Source organism: Psammomys obesus, unplaced genomic scaffold (genome assembly GCF_907164565.1).
Source record: "Psammomys obesus unplaced genomic scaffold, mPsaObe1.curated_primary_1811, whole genome shotgun sequence".
Classification (NCBI taxonomy): domain Eukaryota; kingdom Metazoa; phylum Chordata; class Mammalia; order Rodentia; family Muridae; genus Psammomys; species Psammomys obesus.
The window spans coordinates 4,292,270-4,315,028 of record NW_026590061.1 but is presented as its reverse complement, the minus strand read 5'-3'; the positions used below and the strand labels follow the sequence as shown (position 1 = coordinate 4,315,028).

Genomic DNA, 22,759 nt, shown 5'->3' with positions numbered 1-22,759 from the left:
CAGCGCATTTCTGCGGGTGTGCCCTCTACTCCTCCTTCATACTATCTGTCTGAGGAAACACCTCCTCTCTCCCCTCCCCTCCCTTGCTGCCCCTTCCTTTCTCCCATTTCGAATTCTACGTTTGTATGTACATATGCTTGTGTGACTACACAACCTAAGACCATGACACAATATTTTCCATCATTAATGTTATTTCTGTCACCTTATTAAGATGATGATTGAGGAAAATGGTGATGACTCATGAGCTATGTCATAGTAAGACAATCTCTCCCCATCATAATTTAAGGGTAAGTTACTCATCTAGATCTTAGTCCAAATAAGAAAGTCAAGATCCATCTTTAACTGTAAAGCCAGCTCTCCAGCCTCTGGGAGCCATCTTTACAAAGTACCAATTCTTTTCATCTTGTCTCCAAGAATCACCCAGAGTCTACTTTGACCTTTGCTTTAAAGACCATGGCTTAAGTGCTTATACTATGAGTCACAAACTGTAGACTGCCTCACAAAGCTATGAAGATGCTCACCTTTAAGCTCCTCAGTTTCAAAGCAGTCTTCACGGTTTGCAGGATTGACACGCTATCCATCCATAAGATGGCCATGGGGTACACACCCAACCAATGCAGGGCTGTGCAGAGGGCTACAGGGGACAGACCATAGTGTCGCCCAGTCAGGTTGCACCCAACCGGGACCCACAGGGTCAACACGAAGAGACAGTGGGTGGATACTGTGTAACAAAATCTCTTAGGAGGCAGGTCAGCCCAGAGAAAGATGAGAAAAAGAGTCAACGAGTCTAAATGGGGCCAGGATCAGGAAAAGCCTTGACTTGTAGGGCATTCAGCAGTGAAAAAAAAAATTGTGTTCCCACACCCAACAGCTACCATCAGAGGTCTCCACTGAGGGAGTAATCCAGGAATCCTTAGTTTCAGTGTCTATGGGCTCACTTCTTGTATGGCCAATTGAATGCTAACTCCCAAGTCCTGAAAACTGATGTTACAGAGGCAAGAGGCTCTTTTTCCCTTTTACATCCCTGCTTGGCATCTAAGCATCTGGTGAGTTTACATGTCTATATCCCAGTCTGTTGAAACAGCACAGAAAAGCATATATGTATTATAAAATACCACAAGTTTTGAATTTTCCATCATCGTTATATACACAGAATACTCATCTATTCTTAAAAGGAAATTAATGTTTATTGTAGTTTGGGTAGAGTAAAGCATGCAGTTTGTATCCTTCTGGTTTTTACTATTTATTTTAGTTAATTGTATTTATACATCTGACAATGATCTTTATGAATACCAGGTCTTATATCTACTAAAAGTAGCAGGCTATAACCGGTGGCTGGAAATGGGGACTCCTACTTAGAAACCTAAAATCTTGGCATGGAGATACACACCTACAGTCCCAGCTACTCCAGAGGCTAAGGCAAGAGATATCAAGTTTAAGGCCAGCCTGGAAAATGGGGCAACTTCAAGGCCAGCCTGAAGCCTAAGTGGTTCAGCAGGAAAAAAACCAACCAAACGAAAGAAACAAACAAAAGAGAGAGCGAGAGAGAGAGAGAGAGAGAGAGAGAGGAAGGAAGGAAGGAAGGAAGAGAGGAAGGAGGGAAGGAGGGAGGGAAGGAAGGAGGGGGGGAGGGAGGGAGGGAGGGAGGGAAGGAAGGAATGAAGGAGGGAAGGAAGGAAGGAGGGAAGGAGAGAGAGAAGAGACCTAGCATATGTGTCTTAATTTATTAATCTATTATCCATTACTATCTTAAAATTGTTGTCCCATAAATAATTAATTTATGGTAAATAAATTTAATTACTAAAATAGTAAACAAACTAAAATTATAGTAAATTAGTGACTTTTAAAAAATATCAACAAAAAAAATCAAACTCTGAAAATCTTAATATTTAATTAGCCTGAAATCTGAATTATTCTGTGTAGAGAACCTTAATACCAATGACCCTTCATCCACAAATAAGGATTAGCTTCTCATTAACATACAATCAACAGGATGATATAAAATCTCAAATCCTATGACAACATCAAAAGCAGAGTTGAGTATTGGATGTCCTGAAAAGAGCAGAGGTTTCCGTTGAGAAACCCAGCAGGAGCTATGCTGGTCCACTGAACCTGTGGTCAGAAGCGTTGGCCTCACAGAGAATTCTATAGTCCTGGCCAGGTAATGCTGGATAGGTAGTTAAACTCAGGAGCCAACAAAGTTCATACTTCGCAGGGCTGATCTATATGTGAACGTTTTACAAGAACTAGCTAGTAGAGAAAAGAAAACTAACCTTTCAGCTTGAGAAAACAAGACTCTACAACAAGAAAGAAGGGAAAGATAACAGAAAGCCCTGCTGCTGGTGAAGCTGCAGAGCACACTTAAACAGTACACATAATAGTGAGTATAATCTATGCTTACAAGGCAGTCTTAGCTTTTATGAGCAGGCAGAGTTTTACCTAAGGATATCTAATACATTTGAAAATCTATCTTTAGAACCACTATTTTTGAGACCTAACATAACATGACAGCTTGTATTGAACCAACAAAAAAGCGTTATATTTAGTACTTCGCAATGAGGTTTATCGTGCTCCGCCAATGAACAGGATAATGACAACTTAAGGGTTTAATTGAATCAAATCATCCCTCAGCGGTCGCATTTCATCAAAGGGAGAATCCACAGTCTGTGGACACGGCCCTCACCAGCTTTGCTCCACTCTCCTCATTCTGGCCACACAACACCTCTTTCAACTCGAACCCCCCAGCCCAGAGTGTCCCTCATAGCCCTTGGTGGAATGAAGGGCACGCAAAGTAAATAAACAACTAACAGAGGGAAATGCTGTTGAGTCATGTAGGGAGAAGGGAGCCATGCATAGAAAATGGCTGAATTGTTCGGCTGGTGAGGCCAACTTTGTTCCATAAACTGTCCAGGCGTACTGGGTGGGCGCTTCCTGTTGAATCCATCCGAACAGTTCAAAATGTACCTGAATCCAGAAATCTGGCAGAGTGAATGTTGTCACAGCATTCACAAAATGCCATTTGTCCTAATCTACCAAATGACAATGAATATGTTGGTTTTGGCTTTCTGACTTTTGAAGAATACACTCCTGGGAAGTAGTAAGAGAGAGTTCCCTGACTATTCCGGGTGGGGGGTGGGGGGCGAGGGCTGTGCTTTCTAGACTTGCAGTGTAGGGTCTGGCTGGAGGCAGCTTAGGTCCCTCTGTGACACTGAGATCCAGTCTTAGTACAGCCTGAACCCCTGCCACCGGCAACATGGACCACTTGATATGACAAAAGCCAGTCATGGCCTCACCTGTGACATTGTGTACCAAGTGTTTCATCTTAAAGGGGTACAAATGAGTAAACTGAGGCAGAAATTGAAAAGTGAAACAACTTACTCAAGGGAACCTATTTAGCACATGTATAACAGAGAGGTCTATGCACACTGTGCTTGGGCACACTACACACAAAATTCAGTGTGGAGTGTGTGTGTGTGTGTGTGTGTGTGTGTGTGTGTGTGTGTGTGTGTACTTACAATGCAGGGAGGGACGTAGGTCCAGGGTCTTCTGCAGGGTAAGCAAGCACTTACCTCCCAACTAAATGACATCCTAAGTTCTTTGACATATCTTTTAAGGTGATAGAATACAGAAAAGCAACTATGATAGAAAAGATTTCCAGAAATACAATGTGTACCGCTTCTGATTCTAACCTTGTCAGGACAGTGAGCAGAGAACAGGGTTAAAGGTGAATTTGTTTTGCCTGAGACAGCTGACATATAGTTTTGCATGAAAAGTAAAGAATGTACGTTTTAAGTATGACTTCCAACATGATATCTTGAACACAAAGTTAAGAATCAGGTTTTTGTTTTTGTTTTTGTTTTTTTTTTTTAATTACCAGCAGAAAAAAAATGATGTCTATGGTCACATAGCGATGCTCTAGGTAAACTCTGATGGCTTCATACACACAGGAAGCCATACTTTCCCCTTGGGCGTCACCTTGTACAAACAGGCCCTGTGTCGGGCCAGGCTCCCTAGCTGAAACTCTCCAATCATAAAGGACCCTCTGCAAATCCAGTCTGCAAGGGTCCAGTACACCCAACTCTGACAGAAGTGTAATCTATGATCTGGAGTGACAGAAAAGGCATGCCGTGTTCCTGAGCTGTTCTCTGCACATCCGTGTCAACACAAACAGAAACTATTTTCACTTCACACACATGCAACAGAAGAAATGAACAACAAATGTAACGTGCAGTGCTGCCATCAATCCTTAATTACCAAGCTATTTAAAGCATTGCAGGACCCATAGAAAAGGCGCTGTGGGCTAAGTGTCACCCATCCACGCTGCGTGGGTATCGCCTCCCTGACATAGCAGTGTTACATGTGTAGAAAGAATTTCATACTTATACTTTTGCCTTTGACTAAACTTCCATGTGACTTAGAGAAATGATGTGAAGAATAGAGATAAAGGTTGCCAGTGGAATTAGTTTGCTCTTTAAATCACTCTTCATATTTGCGCACCTACATTTATTTTTAATTATAAAAAACAAAGTGAGGACTTGGGAGCTGGAGGCATGGAAAATGCATCCTTAGGGCCAGGATCTGAGTTTGATCCCTAGCACTCATGTAAGATCCCAGCACAGTGGCACCGCACCTCTGTGACCCTGGTGCTGGGATACACATGTCCCTGCAGCTCTAAAGGGCTAGTGCGGAATCAAAGAGATGCAGGTTCAATGAGAGACCATGCCTCAAAAGACATGGGGAGGAGTGATCAAGGAAGGCGCTGACAATGACCTCTGACCTCCACATGTGTGTGCATACGGCCCTCCCACATGCACATCTATGCACAGAAACAGAGCAAATGAAGATCGCTTCTGTATTTGACTTACTTGGAGTTCATCTGAGTTTGATCAAATTTTTATTTTAAAAACTGAAACAAAATCGTACTCTGGGCTGAAGAACCTGATATATTGTCCACAAGTAACTAGCTGTCTTTATAAGCAACCTCTTCAAAACAACTATGCCTCAACCACAAACATCAGACTGTAGGGTGAGCTTTATCTTACATGTGAAAGCAGTGGTATTTTAAAAATGAAGTTCTCGATCTAATAAACGTAAGCACAGAAATTGCTTTCTTACTCTTCCTGCCAGCATGAGCCACACCCTTCCTCACCCTCTACGTCTCAATGAGCAGTCCTTCTCTGCAGTTAGACATGGCGTTCACACAGCAAATCCTCACTAAACACTTCCAGAGGAATCACCTGAATGTGGATGTGGCTGAGTGGACGCCAAGTCCAAGTTCAATGAAGTCATGGGAGAACTTCAAGAGCTGTGCTATCTGTTAATTTAAGACATTTTTGCTAAGTTACAATGATGCTTGGAGGACAATGAGGCCCAGCAAGACACAGTATTTCTTAGAATCACAAAGAACCCCCCACCCATCAGAATGAGCAGCTTCCTGTGAAGATGGCCCTCCACAGTGCGCTCTAAGCTCTCCACCCTGCTCGTGCCTGGCAGGTCCTACTCTGGCTCCGTGCACTCTGAATCCTGAAGTCAACTTAAGGACAGAGGTGGGAGGGCCGCAGATCTAGGCAAGAATACAACTCAGGCAAGAACTGATTGTCCCCATCTCTTAGCAACAGCCTGGATGTAACAATTGCTATTTAAAGGAGACAGTTTACAGGACTTGTTAGCCTTTTCTTAGATCTCTGCCTGTATCCTTCCACCAAGAAATCTACATACCTGGCAAACATTAGTTCAGCTACTTATAGACGTGCCGTCTCCGACTAACTTCGTTATCACCCAGCATTCTTTCTCTTATTTGGTCTCTACTAAAAATGGCAATGTGAATAAGGGCTCTCGAATTTTCTGCAGCTCCTCTATTAGACACGTACTAAATAGCCATAAAATAAATCATTCTCAAGACAACCAGGGCCTCTCAAGAGCAACTGTGAAGACCTGATAAAGGCCCGAGCTGTTTCTCATGAGAAAATACCTCATCATGAGTAGAGAGAACTCAGAGTTGTTTCTAGCCAAGGTCTTAAGTCTATAAAAGATTATTAAATTCATATATACACATGTAGTCGCATATATACATGTGAAATATGGCACAGAGTCACTAAAGTTTTATTATTGTGCAGACAGAAGTTACATGCTGGTAAGGTACGTGTTAGCAATATATGCATTCATACATGTAGAATATGTCCAAGAACCCCTATGCTTTTATATTACACATATATTACATACATCGATAATGCAAACAGAGATATATGTATGATCTATACATACGCTTGTGTCTATAGGCCACGTACACACATATCTCTGTGCATAGGCTTATTGTTTTGTACATATTGCATTTAATGTATGTTCTTAATGTCTATACCACATACAATAAATGTGTACAAAACGTTTGTAATACAGATGTATGTCTCAAATATATATGTGTGTGTATAAAATGCATCATTTTATGACAAAAATCAAGCCTAAAGGGGGGGGGGTTGTTGTTCTTTCAGGAAGCAGGTCAGATCCTAGTAAGAGCCCAAGTAATGACACTTACTAAGTATTTCATACTTTTTATCAGTACAGACCCAGTGTTACCTGCACAGGAAATATTCTGGGAATTCTTTCCAAGCTTGAGGGAATCATCTTGTACATTACATCCTCAACAAGCTTAAGCACATAGATTGTTTTTCCTTTTCTCTGTTTTTAACTTGTAGACAAGGTCTCACTATGTCATCCTGTCTAGCCTTGAACTTATAGAGATCCACTGTCTTCTGCCTCCCATATTCTGGGATTAAAGGGAGGAGTTACCACATGGTTTTATTTCTTACTGAGCAATAAAACTGACCTATGGAATGAAGACTATTCTGGTACCAACTTTACCTAAGGAAGTGATGTCATGGGGAGTTTATTCAACTGGGGAAGGCCCCCTCACTAATGAATGGTGGTCCTCTCAAGGGCATTCCTGCAGTCACTCCAAAATCCACCTGTAACACCAATCCTAGATGTCTATTTTTACTAAGTAAGGTGTTGGAAAGCTAAAGAGCACACAAGTTCAGACATGACTTTGGAACACTCTACCTTTGGAACAATGCTTGAAAGATCAAAAATAAAACAAAGAAGAAAGACGTGGGTTCCTTCAAAACTATGGTAGTATATGCGAATCTAACATTAAAACTGAACAACCTACTCAGTGAAAATCATGAAGACAAATTCCATTCCCAACACTGGCCTGTTTCCATGAAGTCTCCATTGTATCACCAATTGTATGATTTTTATTGTCAGACACAATTTAAATTCCCACTGACAATCCTCATTGCTCTCCTTCTACCCCTCAAGTCAGTGGATGAGGGTCACAACTTTCTCCAAAGGATTAATCTCACATTCAATATACCATTGTCAGCCAATTCATAAAAAAAAAAAACATTTTGATATTCATATCACCACAAAAGCTGTGAATACTCACATACTTACAACCCAGGATACTATAAAGAAGGTGCCTGGTTGCTGAGCTCACAAAAATGATCAAGTAACGTTTCTAACAAGCCAGGGTCCTTGTGGAAAAACTTGATTTCAGTAGGTGATTCACATTAAAGGTACTGACAGTAAGAGAGGGAGAGGAGGAGGAAGGGGAGGGAGAGAGATACAGACACACAGAGAGAGGGAGAGAAGAGGAAAGGATTCAAAGAGGGAGGGAGACATTAGAGACATTTTACAGTTTCACAGTCTCAGCAAGAGGTTTCCATGCGGAGATTCCATGCAAGCATCTGTAAGGCGTTCTTAGGATACATCCAGATCTCCACTGGCCACAGCAGCTTACGCTATGAATGAATTTATTCCAGACAGGTTTCTAGAAGTTGATGCTACAGTTTGAGTGTGGTGCAAATGCTTGCAGTCCCAGCAGCTGGGACACAGAGGTAGGAGGATCACTGCAAGTATGAGAAGAGCCTAGGCTGCCCTGTGAGTTCCAGGCCAGCCAGAGCTGCATAGTAAGACCTTGCCAAACAAAAAGCGAGGTAACAATTTACTAACTAACTAACTAACTGACTAACTAGCTAACTAACTAACTAACTAGCATCCCAATTAGTGCAGGGAATGTCTAATACATGAGCTTAAACACAAAATTGACATTTAAAGTAATGTCTGGCATAGTAGGTACACAAACATAACCCTAAAAATACCTGAAGACAATTTTCTTCAAAAACACATATTAAATTCTAAAGTTACAGGAGCATTTTATTTTCTAAATTAATAACAGGATGACAATATACGAAAGTCTTTAGCACTAGGGCTATAGTTCAAGAAAACATCTCATCCTGGATCTGTGTGGTTCTTCGTTGGGACCCCAAAGCCACAAAGTAAGTTTAATAAGATAAAGTAATAAAGAAAGAAAATTAATAAAAGAGAAGGTTCTGGAGGGTTGGTAAGTCACACTCAGACAGCCAATACCCAGGAGAGTATCAGTAACTAGCTCTGTGTTTCTCCTCTGCCTATGTGAGGATGGGAGATGGTGAAAAGCAAGAGTGAACACAGAATAAAGAAGGCATTCAAAGCAACTTGGAGTCTGGCACATAACGCGTACATGCCGAACGCTTGCGCTGTCTTTACATCTATATTTGTAAGTGCGTCTCCATATGCGTAGAGAAGGAGCTTGGATGGCATCTTGTGGGTCAATGCGTAAAGTTATGTGCAGTATCAGCTGGAGACAAAAGCTGACGGTTCCCTTCTACCGTCCCTCCCTCTACGTTCCCTTCCCACGAACGCCTCTAAACCACGAGAGAGATGAGAGCTGTGCACGGTGGCACAGACATAGAAAATAAAGATAAATCGCTCCTTTCACATACTTAATCTCTAAAGTAGCCAATCCGGTCCTGAAGCATCTCTGTGACTCTCCACAGGTCTAGAACTGCATATCTAGAACTGATAGTACATATCAGGCAAAAGGCTCATTACACATATGTGTAAAATATCACCTTCTTATGGAAGGAAGAGCAGAGACAATGAATAAACCCTGAAATCTGCTGGCTCTTTCCTGCGCCTCTGAACTGACAACTTCTAGACTTGGAACATGGGTTAAAATGTCTTCCCCTTCCCCCACCCACAGACCATATACAACATCATCCAACAGAAATGTAAAATAAGCTGAGAACAGGAGCCATGGATGGAATTTCAGACTTTCTGCTAGTCACACTAACAAAGCAAAAACACATGAAAATAATTTTAATAGTATATCTTAAGCCTGTAGTTCCAAACAATATGACAGTACAGAATCAAGAATAAAGGGGGGCTCAGTGGTTAAGAGCACGGTCGTTCTTCCAGAGGCCCTGAGTTCAGTTCCCAGCAACCGTGTGGTGGCTCCCAGCCGTCTATACTGGGGTCTGAGGCTGTCTTCTGGCCTGCAGGCTATGGTTACGTGCAGTAGAGTGCTCAGATACATAAAATAGATAAATAAGCTTTTTGGGGGAGGAGGGAGGGGCTTGTGGGGGATACAAAATGAATAAAGTGTAATTAATAAAAAATTTAAAAAAAGAATAATAGGGATAAATTCAAACCCATCATTCTCTTTGAAGCTTTTGAATCTGGTGTGTGTTTCCTAACTAGTGGGCATCTTCCTTCCGTTAGCTGTGTTTCAAGCAGGGACCCTGGATACTGGCTGCCATGTTGGAAGGCAGTGATTAGTTGAGGTTCTTAGAATATTTCTTTATATTGCACTAAATAACTTGTTCATCAAGGGCTAGAAAAAATATCAATAGATATCTTTCAATCCATATAAGTAAACTAGATGATCCAGTAGAAGAATTCAGTTTTGGCAACTTGATTTTCCTAATACCTACAAATATAAAACATGTTTCAGCTAAAGGAACTACATGAGTAAAAGGATTCCTGCTAAAACCAGTTTTGTCTGCAAGGTACTCAGGACTACTATGCCATCTCTTTTTTATTTTTATTTAAAAAAATAGACATGTGAATCATCTAGTTAACATTAGCCAAGTTTCCTCTGCATTGTGGGGAGCCTTTCTTGCTTTGGGGTAAAAGGGATGGGCTACATGTTCTCATTTTCCCTATACCTCAGGATTTTTCTTCCGGCGTGGTGACCCAGCACCTCTCTGGTAGGATTCTCTAAGTTCAGAAGCAACGGGAAAACACTGAGCTCAGGAGTGTGTCTCAGCCCTTGACCTCCATGCTGATTTGATGCTGGGAACAGAACTCAGGTGACAGATTTGGGGATCTCACCTATTCCTAAAGCAAACAGTCTTCTGTCTCCTAGCCATCTGGGGCTCCCCTCCCTGGGGTCACATGCGGAAGGCTGTCTGGTATCTATAATACCCTGATGTATAGCACTAGGACATGCTTTATTAGCAAAAAAACATTTTGCTAGGAGAAGAAAACTGACATAGAAGAGATTGTGGAGGGAACAGAAATTTGGCTGAGTCCTGTTTTTGTTATTTAGCCGAAGAAAATCATTGGTTCTACATGCTTTCAGAAACCCTATGGTTTTCTAAGGTTCCAATAAACGTGATACCATTCATAACGTGGACAGTGGTCTCTTTCATATACTGCCTATAGTCACATACTTAAGCGTCAAGCAGATGGTTGAAATCTGTTTTGTATAAAATGTGTGCTTTTTTCCAACTGTGTTCTTTGTATTCATGTTCATCCTAGGCTCTAGCCATCAAAACACTGGCACCGTGTCGATCATTAGCAGTATTTTAGACAACTGGTAAGGAAGGTATTCAGTGTTCTCCACAAAATGTTCAGCTAACATTTCCCAGATGTATAATTAAGGCAGGAGATGATCTTCTTAAATTGGTATCAGCACTTTGCATGGCTTCTGGCTTTCAACAGATTATATCAGTGGAAAACAATTTTATATCAAAAATATGAGACCAGTTTTTTGGGTGATTTTGTCATTTGTTATAAAGCTGCCCATAAAAAGAAATTTGTATATTTTCCCTTTTTTCCTCTCCACATTCAAAAATAAGGAGGAAATCCTCCGTCTTGATTTTACTGTGAGCGTGCACAGCACACAGGACTTACGCGCACAATAGTTCCTGTGAGTCACTTAGTATTTTCTAAAGTTCAAACTACTTGTGCTAACACTAGTTTAAGAAGCATTGGTGTATGTGATTTTCTTTCATTCACAGAAAATCAGTTTTTTTTATTGGTGTTCAATAATTTATTTTTTAAAGTTATTCATTCTGGTAGTTATGTTCAAATACAATTTAATTTACATAGCTTAAAGATTAGTGCAATGAGAAATTTGAAAATCTGTTTGATATACTGAAAGTTACCAAAACAACTACTTGTATATTAGATTTCCTGAATGTGCAATGAGGAGAGATATGTTTAGGACGTTTAGTTATTAGTAGTGAACAGATAAAACCGAAGTTCTGTTGGTGGAATTAAAATATAAGTCACCAGGCATCAAAAGTGTTTCAAAATGGTAGCTATATGAACAGTTAAAGTGAGATATTGGCTAACCGCTTTCTGACAAGTATCAGTTTTAGTTTTCAGACACCTGAAAGGCATTTGTCAAACAAAAAATAATTTTATTAAAGTCCAGATTACATTTTTCACTTTCCAGATAGTAAGATCACTTTTAAAAAATCTGAATTCAACGGATTTCATTTAGGAATACCCAAATGTTTTCCTAAAGCTTTATAAGTGTAAGAGTCTTTAGAAGGCAGGGTAAATAATTTTCTACTAATTTTTAAAGCCCACTTCATAGATACATGGCTAAAACCCAAGCAATTGGAGTGATTCGTGCATCACAGACTTAAAATTCGTGATTTAAATGAGGAACATATGTCAACCTAGTATGTAGCTAACTGCTAGGACATCAGACTTGCTACCAGCAAGTAGCTCAACTGTCCCCACACAGTTTCCTCCTGCTCTAAAAGAAGGATATTTGCACATTTTTCTTTGGTCATGGTACTAACTGCAGTTTTGGTTTCATATGTCTCTTTATAAGTTGGCTTTCTAATAACTTTTACATCTTCACAAAGGAAATGAGAGGATAACACTCATTTTTCCTCTAAACTCAAAGCAGCAAGCTAGAAAGTATTGTAACCATTCAGCAAAGAAATAATTTGTACGCAGACAATTCTTACATTATCTGAAATATATGACTCTATATTTAAAACTTAATTTGTTCAACACAAATTGATCCCCCCACAATATAGTCTCAAGGTAGAAATAATACAAAAGGTCCCTAGCTAGATATCAAAGATTATGTTTCTGATGGTAGAACTACACATTTTTTTTCCTTCAAATGGTGTTAAAAAAAAAAAAAGAGTGCAGTCTGCCAAATGCAAAATATTAACAATATGGAAAGCTCATCTTCTTAAATGAAACAACTGTTTAATGCCTCTTTCTTTGATTGTCATACCCCTACTTGTCTTGGGGGTTTTACCATTCTTTCCCCTCAAGTCCATGAGCAGTAACTGATGCACACACAGTTGGCTAGCCTGGCGTCTGTACTAACTGCTCTCTAATTTAGTTGGAGAAACACTTGAAGTTTTCTCCTAGTCGCTTGCTCTTAATCTTCCTTAATCTTGCTCCCTTACAGCTCGGTGCTTTATTTATTCATGCGAAGACCTATTCTCTGTGCGCCTGTCTGATCTTGCTGTTGACTCTCTTATTTTATGAGTATGCTGTCAGCCACTGAACGTGGGCGCTGTCCCCTGCCTTCGTGCTCCCAACAACCACCAGCACTTTGTTAGCACACCCACAATTCATCTTTGCGATATCTGTAATTGACAGGGATGAACGACCTAAAGCACTTGAGAGTTTCAAGCATATACAATATGAACTTGGTGTTTTTACCTATTTGATATAATTCCTTAAAAAATACCTGTCACGTCACTCTAAATGAGAGCCACGCATGGTACTTAGATGAACACTCCTGAGATATCTCACGGTGACTTGCGCCTGTATGTTGGCATCTAACTGACAAATCCTCTACTGTGATTCCACGTGCAATAAGGCTAGCCATAAGACACTAGCCATGAGACATACTCCATCTCCAAACAAAAGAATAAATGCAAGAATTTTGACCTCCGGAGTCAGGAGCTGGGAACCTTTCAAATACATTTCAAAGTGACAAAATTTTCCAGTGGAGAGATTTTGAGACTTCTTAGCCTATTTCTCTATCCCACATTAAAGGCTCCAGGAGGCCTTAGTTTGAAACGGAAATTCAAGATGTCATGTCAAACTCCTAACTCCGTCTTCTACGTTAAACCAAAGCATCAACAAGGAGCCAGACAAATGAAATCCTCGGCCAATCAAGAGGAAAGGCATCTATTCTTTAGGGGGACTGTCTTAAAATTGACAAAGTATTGTTGTGTAGACACCAGGCCTCTAAATTTAACTTTCTCATCTGAACAGGAAATCTCAACAGTCCCCAAATGTTATGGAAGCACACCTCAATCCTCCGGCCCCTTCAGTTCTAAATGCCCCATTGTACCATCTTCGGCTTTTTAAAGCTAGTTTGTCATTCTACGTCCATGGGGTACCTTCTAAGAGATCCTGCATTACAGGAGAAACAAGAATGAATCTTGTTTGCATTCTAGGAAGTATTTCTTCCTCTCGGGGTGATCTTCCCCAAGCTACACCATCAGAATTGAGTAGAACTTATACAAGATGTCAACCACCTAGAGAGTAAAAGAGGTTCTCTTCACTTCAACCTCTGTGTACGGGAATAATTTCAGGGTCTCCCCAGATAACCCCTGTTTCTATTCCCCAGAAGAATGCTTTTAAAACATTAAATGTTCTTAAACTGTTTATCTGTCAAATCAGATCCATTTTATTTTCCAGTAACTCTAGGGTTTATAAAACAATACCCTAGCAAGACATATATCCCATAATCCTCCAGAATCTAGAAACAATTCCCAAATTAGGAAGAGAGAGAAGTGGGAGTCTCACTCTGAGAAACGGAACTCATTTCATTTTTGTTTATCCATGATCAGTACTTTGTCTATTCAAGATTTCTTCCCATCCTGATGGTGCCGACATGAAAATCTGACACTGTGTGCTCAGTTAAGGTGAGCACAAGATCAAAGTTGAGTTAACAGAGCTAGAAGAGTCGGACCACAGGGCCACTCCTCCCTCTGCTAAATAACGGGAAGAGCTCAGGATATCTTGGAGAGGCTTCAGCAGAGTACAGAGATGAGAGCTGAGCCCTTATTCTTAACTTTAGGTGATGTCTCCCCTTTTCAAACATATTATGAAACACAATAGCAAATGTTCTAAAAGGGAGAACAAAACAACAACACAGGAGCACAGGACAGGAGTGGGAAAAAAGTCTTTGGACTTTGTAGACTATTGCCCAACAAACTCTGGCCTAGAGCAAATACACGAAAGGAAGAATTGTAGCAAACAAACAATTGTTTCAGCTCCACAACTCGAGCAAACATGATCTAGAACTTTGTCAATGGATTATTACTAATGTAGCATGAAAAATCAATGCCACCAAGTAGAACTTTGTCGCTTCATGTTTTTTTTTTTTTTTTTTTTTTTTTTACAAAACATGTCCTTTTTGATGTCTGTGCTTCCTTTTCATTAGGATGTCTTTCCATCATATGTGTGTGTGTATATCTATATACACACATTATGTATAATGTATTAAAATGGGATTTTAGCAGACCATATGCAGAAGTCACAGAGTAGCTCTCAGACAGCTCAGCGCCCCTTTGGTCGCCCCCTTCTGCAAAATCAGTCAATAAAAAATGTACCAAAAAATAAAAAAAATAAAAAGGACAGGCAAAGCTGGTTAACCCTCTCGTGTCTTTTCTCAACAACGTTTCCAAAATCGCAGATGAGAAGGCGCATCCTCAGGACATCCGAGTACTCATGGCTCTAGCTACCCTGTCTCTCCCTCCTCCGTGCCAATGGCGCACCTCGCAGGGCAGGGGAGCTTTCAGAGGATGCTCTCTGCCCTCAAGTTTGCAGCTTCCCATGCATCAGTTCTGAGTGCATTCCCTCTGAGGAGGGAAGAGTGAGAGGAGCAGGCGAGGTGAGTGAGGCAAGGGGCCTCCGCAGGGAGAGAGGTCCCTGCTCTACCATGCCTGTGAAAGAGAGAGCATGCCTTCTGTTTTTGAACATTTTCTTTTCTAAAACACACGTTCTTTCAGAGATGCGAAGGGCAGAAATAGAAACACGGCCACACATGAAACTTTCCCAGGTGGCTGCCAGCAGCTTCCTCATAGAGATCTCCTTACCTACAGCTCCTGATGAGCCTGGCAGGTAGCCCTAATTCGTTAGTAGCCAAATTATTTCTGTCCATAAAGTACGAGAAATCTCCACAGCACATGAATGAGACACGATTTACTAGTTTACACACATTTTTAATATAGCTCGAAGAAACTAAAACTCATTCACAAATGCTCCCATTTCAGCTTCAGGGAGGAGAAGGCCACCAGACGACCAGGGAGAAGCATTTGGAACCCCAGGTCTTCCTTCTCCAAAAGAACGTGAAAAGGAAAAAAAAAATCTCTTAACTCCAATAGAGAACTTTTCATCCTTAATGCAGGAAAAATAAACAGCTTTCCCTTCACCCACACTCCACATTTCATTTAAGTCAAAACATTTCCACGCAAGGCATTACGGAAAACGTCATTTAGTAATAAGCCCAAACGACTGCAGATTTAAACTCACAGTGACAGCGTGGTAGGTTTAGACACTGTGGCTCGCACTGACTAGCAACCTCAGTACTCCATCCCTGGAGTCTCTGCCATCCCCCCTTCTCCATGTAGCAGAGGAAAGCAGCAAGAAGCAGCAGCCCCGAGAAACACATGCACCCACTGACTCTCCAGACCCAGAGAAAAAGAGAAGCAACTCAGAATAACAAGACAATGACAAATGTATCAATAACACAGCAAAGCTGAATTATCCAAATGATTCTTAGATCAAAGAGAGAGAGAAGGAGGTTTGGAGATCCGGGACACAGGGAGTCAAGCTCCAGCCTGAACTCATTTCAGGCTTCACTACTGAGCTGAAATGTCTATAAACACCCGGAAGCTTTTGTTTTTCATTTTCCTTCTGTCATGTTTTATGAATATAAAGGTCCTTAAACTACCTTGTAATAGATTAATTACTTTCAAGCTATGTGACAAAAGGGCACAATAACCAGAAAATGATACAAAAGAAACAGAAAAGATGCATTTTAACAAGTTTATCAACAAACCTGGGTTGAGCTCCTGAGGTGCAGATTAAGGTTCAATGGTTCCAAATTGGCAGAATTCAAATTGGGTTCATATTTGGGCTTTTTGTTTTGTTTGTTTTTTTAAACCACCTGTCCTAAAACGACATTGTTTATGCTAATTATCTTTGTTGACGCTGCAATTCTGTTTGTTTACTACAATTCTTTTAAAATGCCATATCCCTCTGAAATAGTTCTCACCAGAATTCTTCTAAATCTTGTCTCGGTCTGGTCCTTCCCGGCAGCCCAATGTGCAGAATACAATGCCACAAAGAAGACGCAAGAGCTGGGAGAAACTTGGAGGCTGCGACTCCTCAGGCTGGCAAAGGCTGGCGGTGCTGCTGAGGTTTCACTCCCAGCCTCCAAGAGAAAAGGACAGTGATGTGGAGAGACGCACACCCCCCTATTGGACAAGCAGAACCACACACCACAGGCTCTCCAGAGGAGATGGGAACTCTCAACTAGCGAGTGAAGAGAAGGGGAGATGACACTAAAGGAAAGGCAAAGCGACGGCCAAACTGCAGGGCAGAACTCAGAGGCAGAAAGAGAAAAAAAGGCCCTTGATTCACAGGAAGGAATAGAAGGCATTCTCCAGAAGGACACCTAAATAAGCACTGTTCATTCAAGGAAAACATTAGTCTTCAGCGGTTTTCTTCCTCTCCTTTCCTTCCTCTCTCCTTGCTCTAGCACTAGCTCTTCATCTTCACCTTCAGCATTTGAATTGTGCTATACGAATGAGGATGCCCCCGCTAGGTGCAGAGCCATGGAGAGCAGAATTAAGGGAGACTTTGAAATATCTCCATACATTCCTCACCATTCACATGTTTCAGTTAAGAAGAATACAACTTGCATATCGGTGAACCAGTGAACATTTTTTGAGATCACTTGCCATCCCCTGTCTCAGAGATCAGGCTCTGTGAGGTAGCACAGACAAGGGCTGGGAGCTCAGCTCGGTTCCCTCTGTGGCCCTTGGTATTGGGTCACCTCGCCAGAATACAGATGGATACACAGGTTTATGAAGTGAGCAGCACCCACCTCACACCTTTTACACTAATCCACAAAAGAGTTGTGTTTAGAACACTGCACACACCTGCGTGATACAATGTATGCCCTAGGTGGCTGAAGAATGGAAATGGGCAGACCAGACGACAAAGATGAGGCATCCCTTGGGGATGCTGCTCTATGAATGTGTCCTGAACAAAATCCATGTGCCATAGCTTCCACTTCTAAGAAGGGTGACGTGCCCAGAACCAGACAGGCTTACTCATCTGCCTCTAATCTATGATGCACACGCAGATCTCGGTTAAAAGCTCTCCAAGAGCACACACACTCACACACACTTCCATACGTCCTTCTGATATTTGAGGCACAGAAGAACCACATCAACATATAATCAAGAGCAAGACACTTTTTCATCTCTCCAAGCTGCTATGCCCTGATCTGGCCACAATTCCACCTGGCATTTAACCCTGCATTGTTCTTGATAACCAGTCAGACTCCTGCCAAATCTTCAGGCAGAATGGGGTGTGGGACAGAAATGTCTTTTAAGCACTACTTCATGCAAGCTGCATTCCAAACCAAGGCGTCAGCTCAGCTCACAAATTATTGAGATGGCAATTAAAATCTGTAATGATTTATGAATACATTTTCCTCCAAGAAGTAGCAGTAAATGAAAACTAACTAAATTGGCCAAAGCAGATATCAGAACACACTAAAAACAGATAATTAGACTTAAGGGCTCATAGTTGTCATGAAGTGACAGAAACAAGACAGGTAACTTTTTAAAAATTCCCATTGAGAAGTTACCTGCTAACTAACCTGAATGCACGTATTACTTAGGAGAATAATGGGTTTTTTTTTTTTCTTCTTCTTCTTCTTCTTAAAAGTCTCCAAGTACATTGAATAAATGCCCAGGTAAAAAAAAAAAAAGTATCTTATTGGGAGGATCAGTTGACTGAAATATCAATGCGGCGGGGAACATCCTCAACCCAGCTAGTAGTTCCCACAGCAGCTCTGCAAAGAGATTTTCACAGACCCAAAGGGGTGCTCCCTGCTTCAGAGTAACAGTTGAGAGTTTTCTGCTGAGATAAAAACCATTTCCTTCATTGGGCTGACCATAAATCTATCTGATAGAAGGTGTCTATGTGGAGTTGATTCTTTCCCTTTGCACCCTGTCTTGGCCTGCAGTGCTCCCATCAACATTTGGAAGCAGGCTGCTGTCGGTACCCATTTTCAGAGCAGAGTGCAACTGCATGAGGCTCTGGGCTTACCGTACTCCATTTTTCCGTCCTAACTTTCTCTTCCTTTCTGGTCATGGCCAGAAATTATATGCATTTTTTAAATACATGCATTTTAAAGTCTTTTATTTCCTTAAGTGAAATTTAACAATTCAGCAACTAAAAAGTGTTACAACTATCTTAGTCATGAAACAACCATATTAGAAATAAGACAGACACAAACTAAAGAAACTGACAGCTGTGCAAACAATGAGGTGTCAGATCTGGTTACTTCTCCTTCAGCACAGGAGAGTCACACCACCATCTAAACCAAATTGTTACACATTTAACTATCATGACACTTTGAATAATAATAATTAAAAAAGAAAACCCTGAAGTCACAATGTCTGTTCTTTAACTCTCAGTTAAATGGAAGGACAGTGGCCGCTCGAAGACTCTCAGGGGAGCTAGCAGAGCTATTCCCAATGCTTACACCATGCTTCCATTTGCGGTTTGTATAAATTTCGAGGCATGAAGGGTTTTCTCACTACCAGCCCTCTAGGACCTGCACTGCCTGCCTTGCACTGCCTGTTCACCCAGCACCTGAGCCTCGTCCCGCGCAGCCAGCCCTGCAGGAACTGCAAGGCAGCGGAAGTGGGAACTTCACGCATTCTACTTCTGAAATCCACTTCCATTTACCTCTTGGACATTCTCACAGACAATGAAACTGTTCCCCACGTCTTAGTTATTTAACAACTGTTTGCCAGCCTGAGACTGCTGGGTCTGCCCTCCACGTAAACCTAAATCCTCGAGGTCTTGGAGTCACACATAGTCTGCACGTTGGGGGGAAATCATAGGCGATGTCTAACCTTTTCCCAGTGTCGTCAGAGACAGAGTCACTGAAACCTTTAATGGTACCTGACTCAGTGCAGCCGCCCACTGCACCTGAGAGCCCGTTCACAAAGACATTAGGAATTCTTTTCAAGACTAAGTGAGTTTGAGTGAAAAACTCTGATAGCAGGTGAGCAAATAGAACAAAATTTAAGTCAATAGAAATGACCTACTTATTCAACAAAAGTTGCAAATAACCGAAAAGGCAAAAAATAAAAAATAATAAAGCAAACCTCACCATCCTGGGCATACATGTTAGTTCCATTCTATAGACTCTCTTTGGAGAACTTCAATATTCAATACTGTATTTATCTGCATGATTACTCTGTCTGAGTGACAATAGACGAATGGGAAATGCAGTGTAAACAAACTGTCATGATCACTGGGATTCCGGTAAGTATTGCCAATTCCAACCTCAGGGTAAATTATTAAAAATATTATATTGTATGACATTTTTCAAAATTATTTTAACTATTACTGTTTACACACAGGATGTACATATGAGCAAACTATTTGATTATCACTGGCTTATTTAATTATTCAGCTATAAATATATGCCCCTGGATAGTACAGAATGAACATAAAAACCTCACCAGAAGGAAAAAGAATACAATGTTAGGAGATTTGAGCATTAGGATATTAGAGGGAAAAGTTTGGCTTAAAAGGAGATAATTGAAAAATACAAATAAAGTTCCCAGCAGGCAGCTCGCCTATATGGAGAACTAGGCTGCGGTCTGTTAATATGTAACCGCCTCTTTATAAGAACAAGCTGCTAACAGGTTACAGATCAGACAGAGTTTTATTTGCAATGATAAATAATAAATAAGTAAATGTCTAATCACAATTAAGGGAAATTATCATCGAAGTGTCCCTCTGCACATGCTAGAAAACTCCACTTGCTAACAAATCACTACATTATGCAATAATATGTTCCAATGTGAAAGTCAGTGTCCACACAGAAACAAGCCTACGTCTGCAGGGGAGAGCTAACTGCTCAGAAGAGTTAACAGACAAAACTTTGAAAAAATTAATTCTAAAGTGTTCCAATAGAAGCACCTTGTTAATTACGAGGAGGGAGCTCTCGGGGAAGTCAGTATGAGGGCATGCACTGCTGATCAGACTTATTCCCTGGTCAGACACTGGCTTCTCTCAGATGTGACCACCATGGCCAAGGCTTATTTTCTTCTCCTCACTTTTCCTCTCCCGTGGCTTTAGTTCCAGAATGTTTTAATCTTTGTCCTTTCTTTTTTCGTCTTTTCATATCAAATTCAGGCTTTTGAGTGATGAACAGCTTGACTTAGCATATTTTTAACCAGCTGGTCTAGCACCTAGCTTGCATTGCATAGTCAGATACAACAAATGTTTATACAGAAGGTATAGCTCGCATGGAAATGAAAAAAAGCCTGGGGAGCTTGCATCCTGGCTTTTTTTAGCTTTTTTTTTTTTTTAATTCACCATACAGAATACGAAGTTTCAGTTCTTTTTAATGGCAAACAGAAATCTATTTATAGTTCAAAAAATGAACTTATGCTAGGATACGAACTCAAAGTTAAAAACTGTAATGTATAATTACAGGGACACGAGGAGGGCTGGGATCCTGTAGGGCTCCCGTGTTCCCTGCAGCAGCGTCAAATGGAGGGGAGCTTCATACACCTCTTAAACAGGAACAACTAATTAGGGATACGTTTAACTCCCTCCCATCACAGCACAGCGGAGAGTGGAGCTTATCAAAATTCAGTTCAGACAACAAGCACAAAAGTGGCCCCCAAACTTAAAGAGGGGGTGTCCTGCTTGCTCCCTCCCCTTTTCGGACACCTCAAGAATCATCCACCACTATTTAACTGTGATGTTAAATTTTCCTCAGGAATAAAAACAACAGCCTGGCTCTCCCCTATCAACAAAAGCTCCTGCTTTTCCGAGCAGTTTCCAAAGTTTAACAGAGGGATCAAACGGGAATTTAACAGCCTCCGCTGCAACCACCACCGAAGCCTTCTGTCACTTCAGAAATTACAGGAGACAGAGATCCTGAATATGCTGGCCGTCTACAAAAGGTGTGTGGGGGGATCAATGAAGGCAGAAAGTGGGAGCCTGAGGAGGAAGAGAGCAGCCGCGGATGGGGGGGAGGAGAGAGAGATGCTTAATGTTCATTTAATTTCCTGCCTGTGATCCGACGCAACCTAAAAACATTAGCAGTAAGCTCGGAGGAGACTTTGCAAATCAGTTCAATTTGGTCCAGCGGCCACAACAGAAATCAGCTCCCGGGCTGCAGGGACCCTCGCTCAGAGCCGCTCTCTCACCCGCAAGCTGGGGGAGGCAGCTTCCAGCGGATTCACAGACTACTGCTAAACGGAAGAGTTTGCACTTCAGTCTATTAGGGGAAAGAAAAACCAAACAGTACTCACCTTTCAAACTCCTGAGGTAAATCAGGGTCAGTAAGCATGCTGGAAAAGCACAATTTCCCTTTGTCACCGCGGCCACCTATGATCGGCTCCAACTGAACCTGTCAAGTCAGTCCAAACCTTCTAAACCAATGGATTCTCTCTCTGTCTCTCTCTTCTCACTCTCTCTCCCCCTCTCCCTCTCCCCCTCCTCTCTCTCTCTCTCTCTCTCTCTCTCTCTCTCTCTCTCTCTCTCTCTCTCTCCTAGGACTCCTTGACCATTCTCTTAAAGGGGTAGTACACTTCTAGCGCCTGGCTGGCTGCTGCCGTCTGCACAGCCGCACGATCCCGCTGGCAGGCATTAGACAACCTCTCTCGGCGCCTGTCCTCTTAATTCTCTCTCCTGGACATCACTGAACAGTGGAAGTCAACCAGGCTCTCCTGCTCTCTCTCCTCTAAATAATAAAAGTCACACCACACGCACAGAACACAGACACACACACCACCGCCACCAGTATCGTTGTACAAAATACATTTGGGGCTGATTAAAAAATAACTTTATAATAACGGAGCCCCAATCAAACTGTGAGTATTGACTAATTAAGCAAAATGAGTGCACATTAGTCCCAGCAATTTTTACACAAAGAATTGTTATTCCTCACCCCCCCCACTCTCTCCAAGCGCACACGGAAACACACAAGCATGGGTGTGTGTGCATGCGCGCGCGCGCTCGCATGCACACACACACACACACACACACTCACTCACACACAACAATCAGGCATTGTTCTGAGGGAAGAAAAGCAACTTTGACAGATTGAAATATAGCAGAGGCCCCTTCAAGGAAACCTGTAAACAGGCTGTCACTCACTCTGCCGGGCTCGGGGCTCGCTCTTGCTTTCCACAAAGTGCTCTGAACATCCTGGCAGCCCAGGCAAAGTTTCTGCAGCTCCAAACTCCAGAAACCAGGCATGGAGGAGAGCAGGTATCTGCACGCCAAACACAGCGTGCAGGAGTGCAGGAAAACCCCAAACCCCGGCCAGAAGATGACCCCGACCTAAGCACTGTCCTGCTCCCAGTGGCTGGGGAGCTCGGGTGGG

General features: G+C 41.8%; 1 protein-coding gene across 6 annotated transcripts in view; it reads right to left on the bottom strand.

Moving 5' to 3' along the window:
- Sox5 (SRY-box transcription factor 5) overlaps nucleotides 1–21,829 on the bottom strand; it is a 367,386-nt gene extending 345,557 nt beyond the window's left edge. For all 6 annotated transcript variants that reach the window (XM_055605653.1, XM_055605658.1, XM_055605654.1 and 3 more), the window contains exon 1: nucleotides 21,684–21,829. In XM_055605653.1, the coding sequence (XP_055461628.1) occupies nucleotides 21,684–21,721 (38 nt within the window). In that variant the 5' untranslated portion in view covers nucleotides 21,722–21,829. The remainder of the gene's footprint in view (nucleotides 1–21,683) is intronic.
- Between the last annotated feature and the right edge of the window lie 930 nt (nucleotides 21,830–22,759).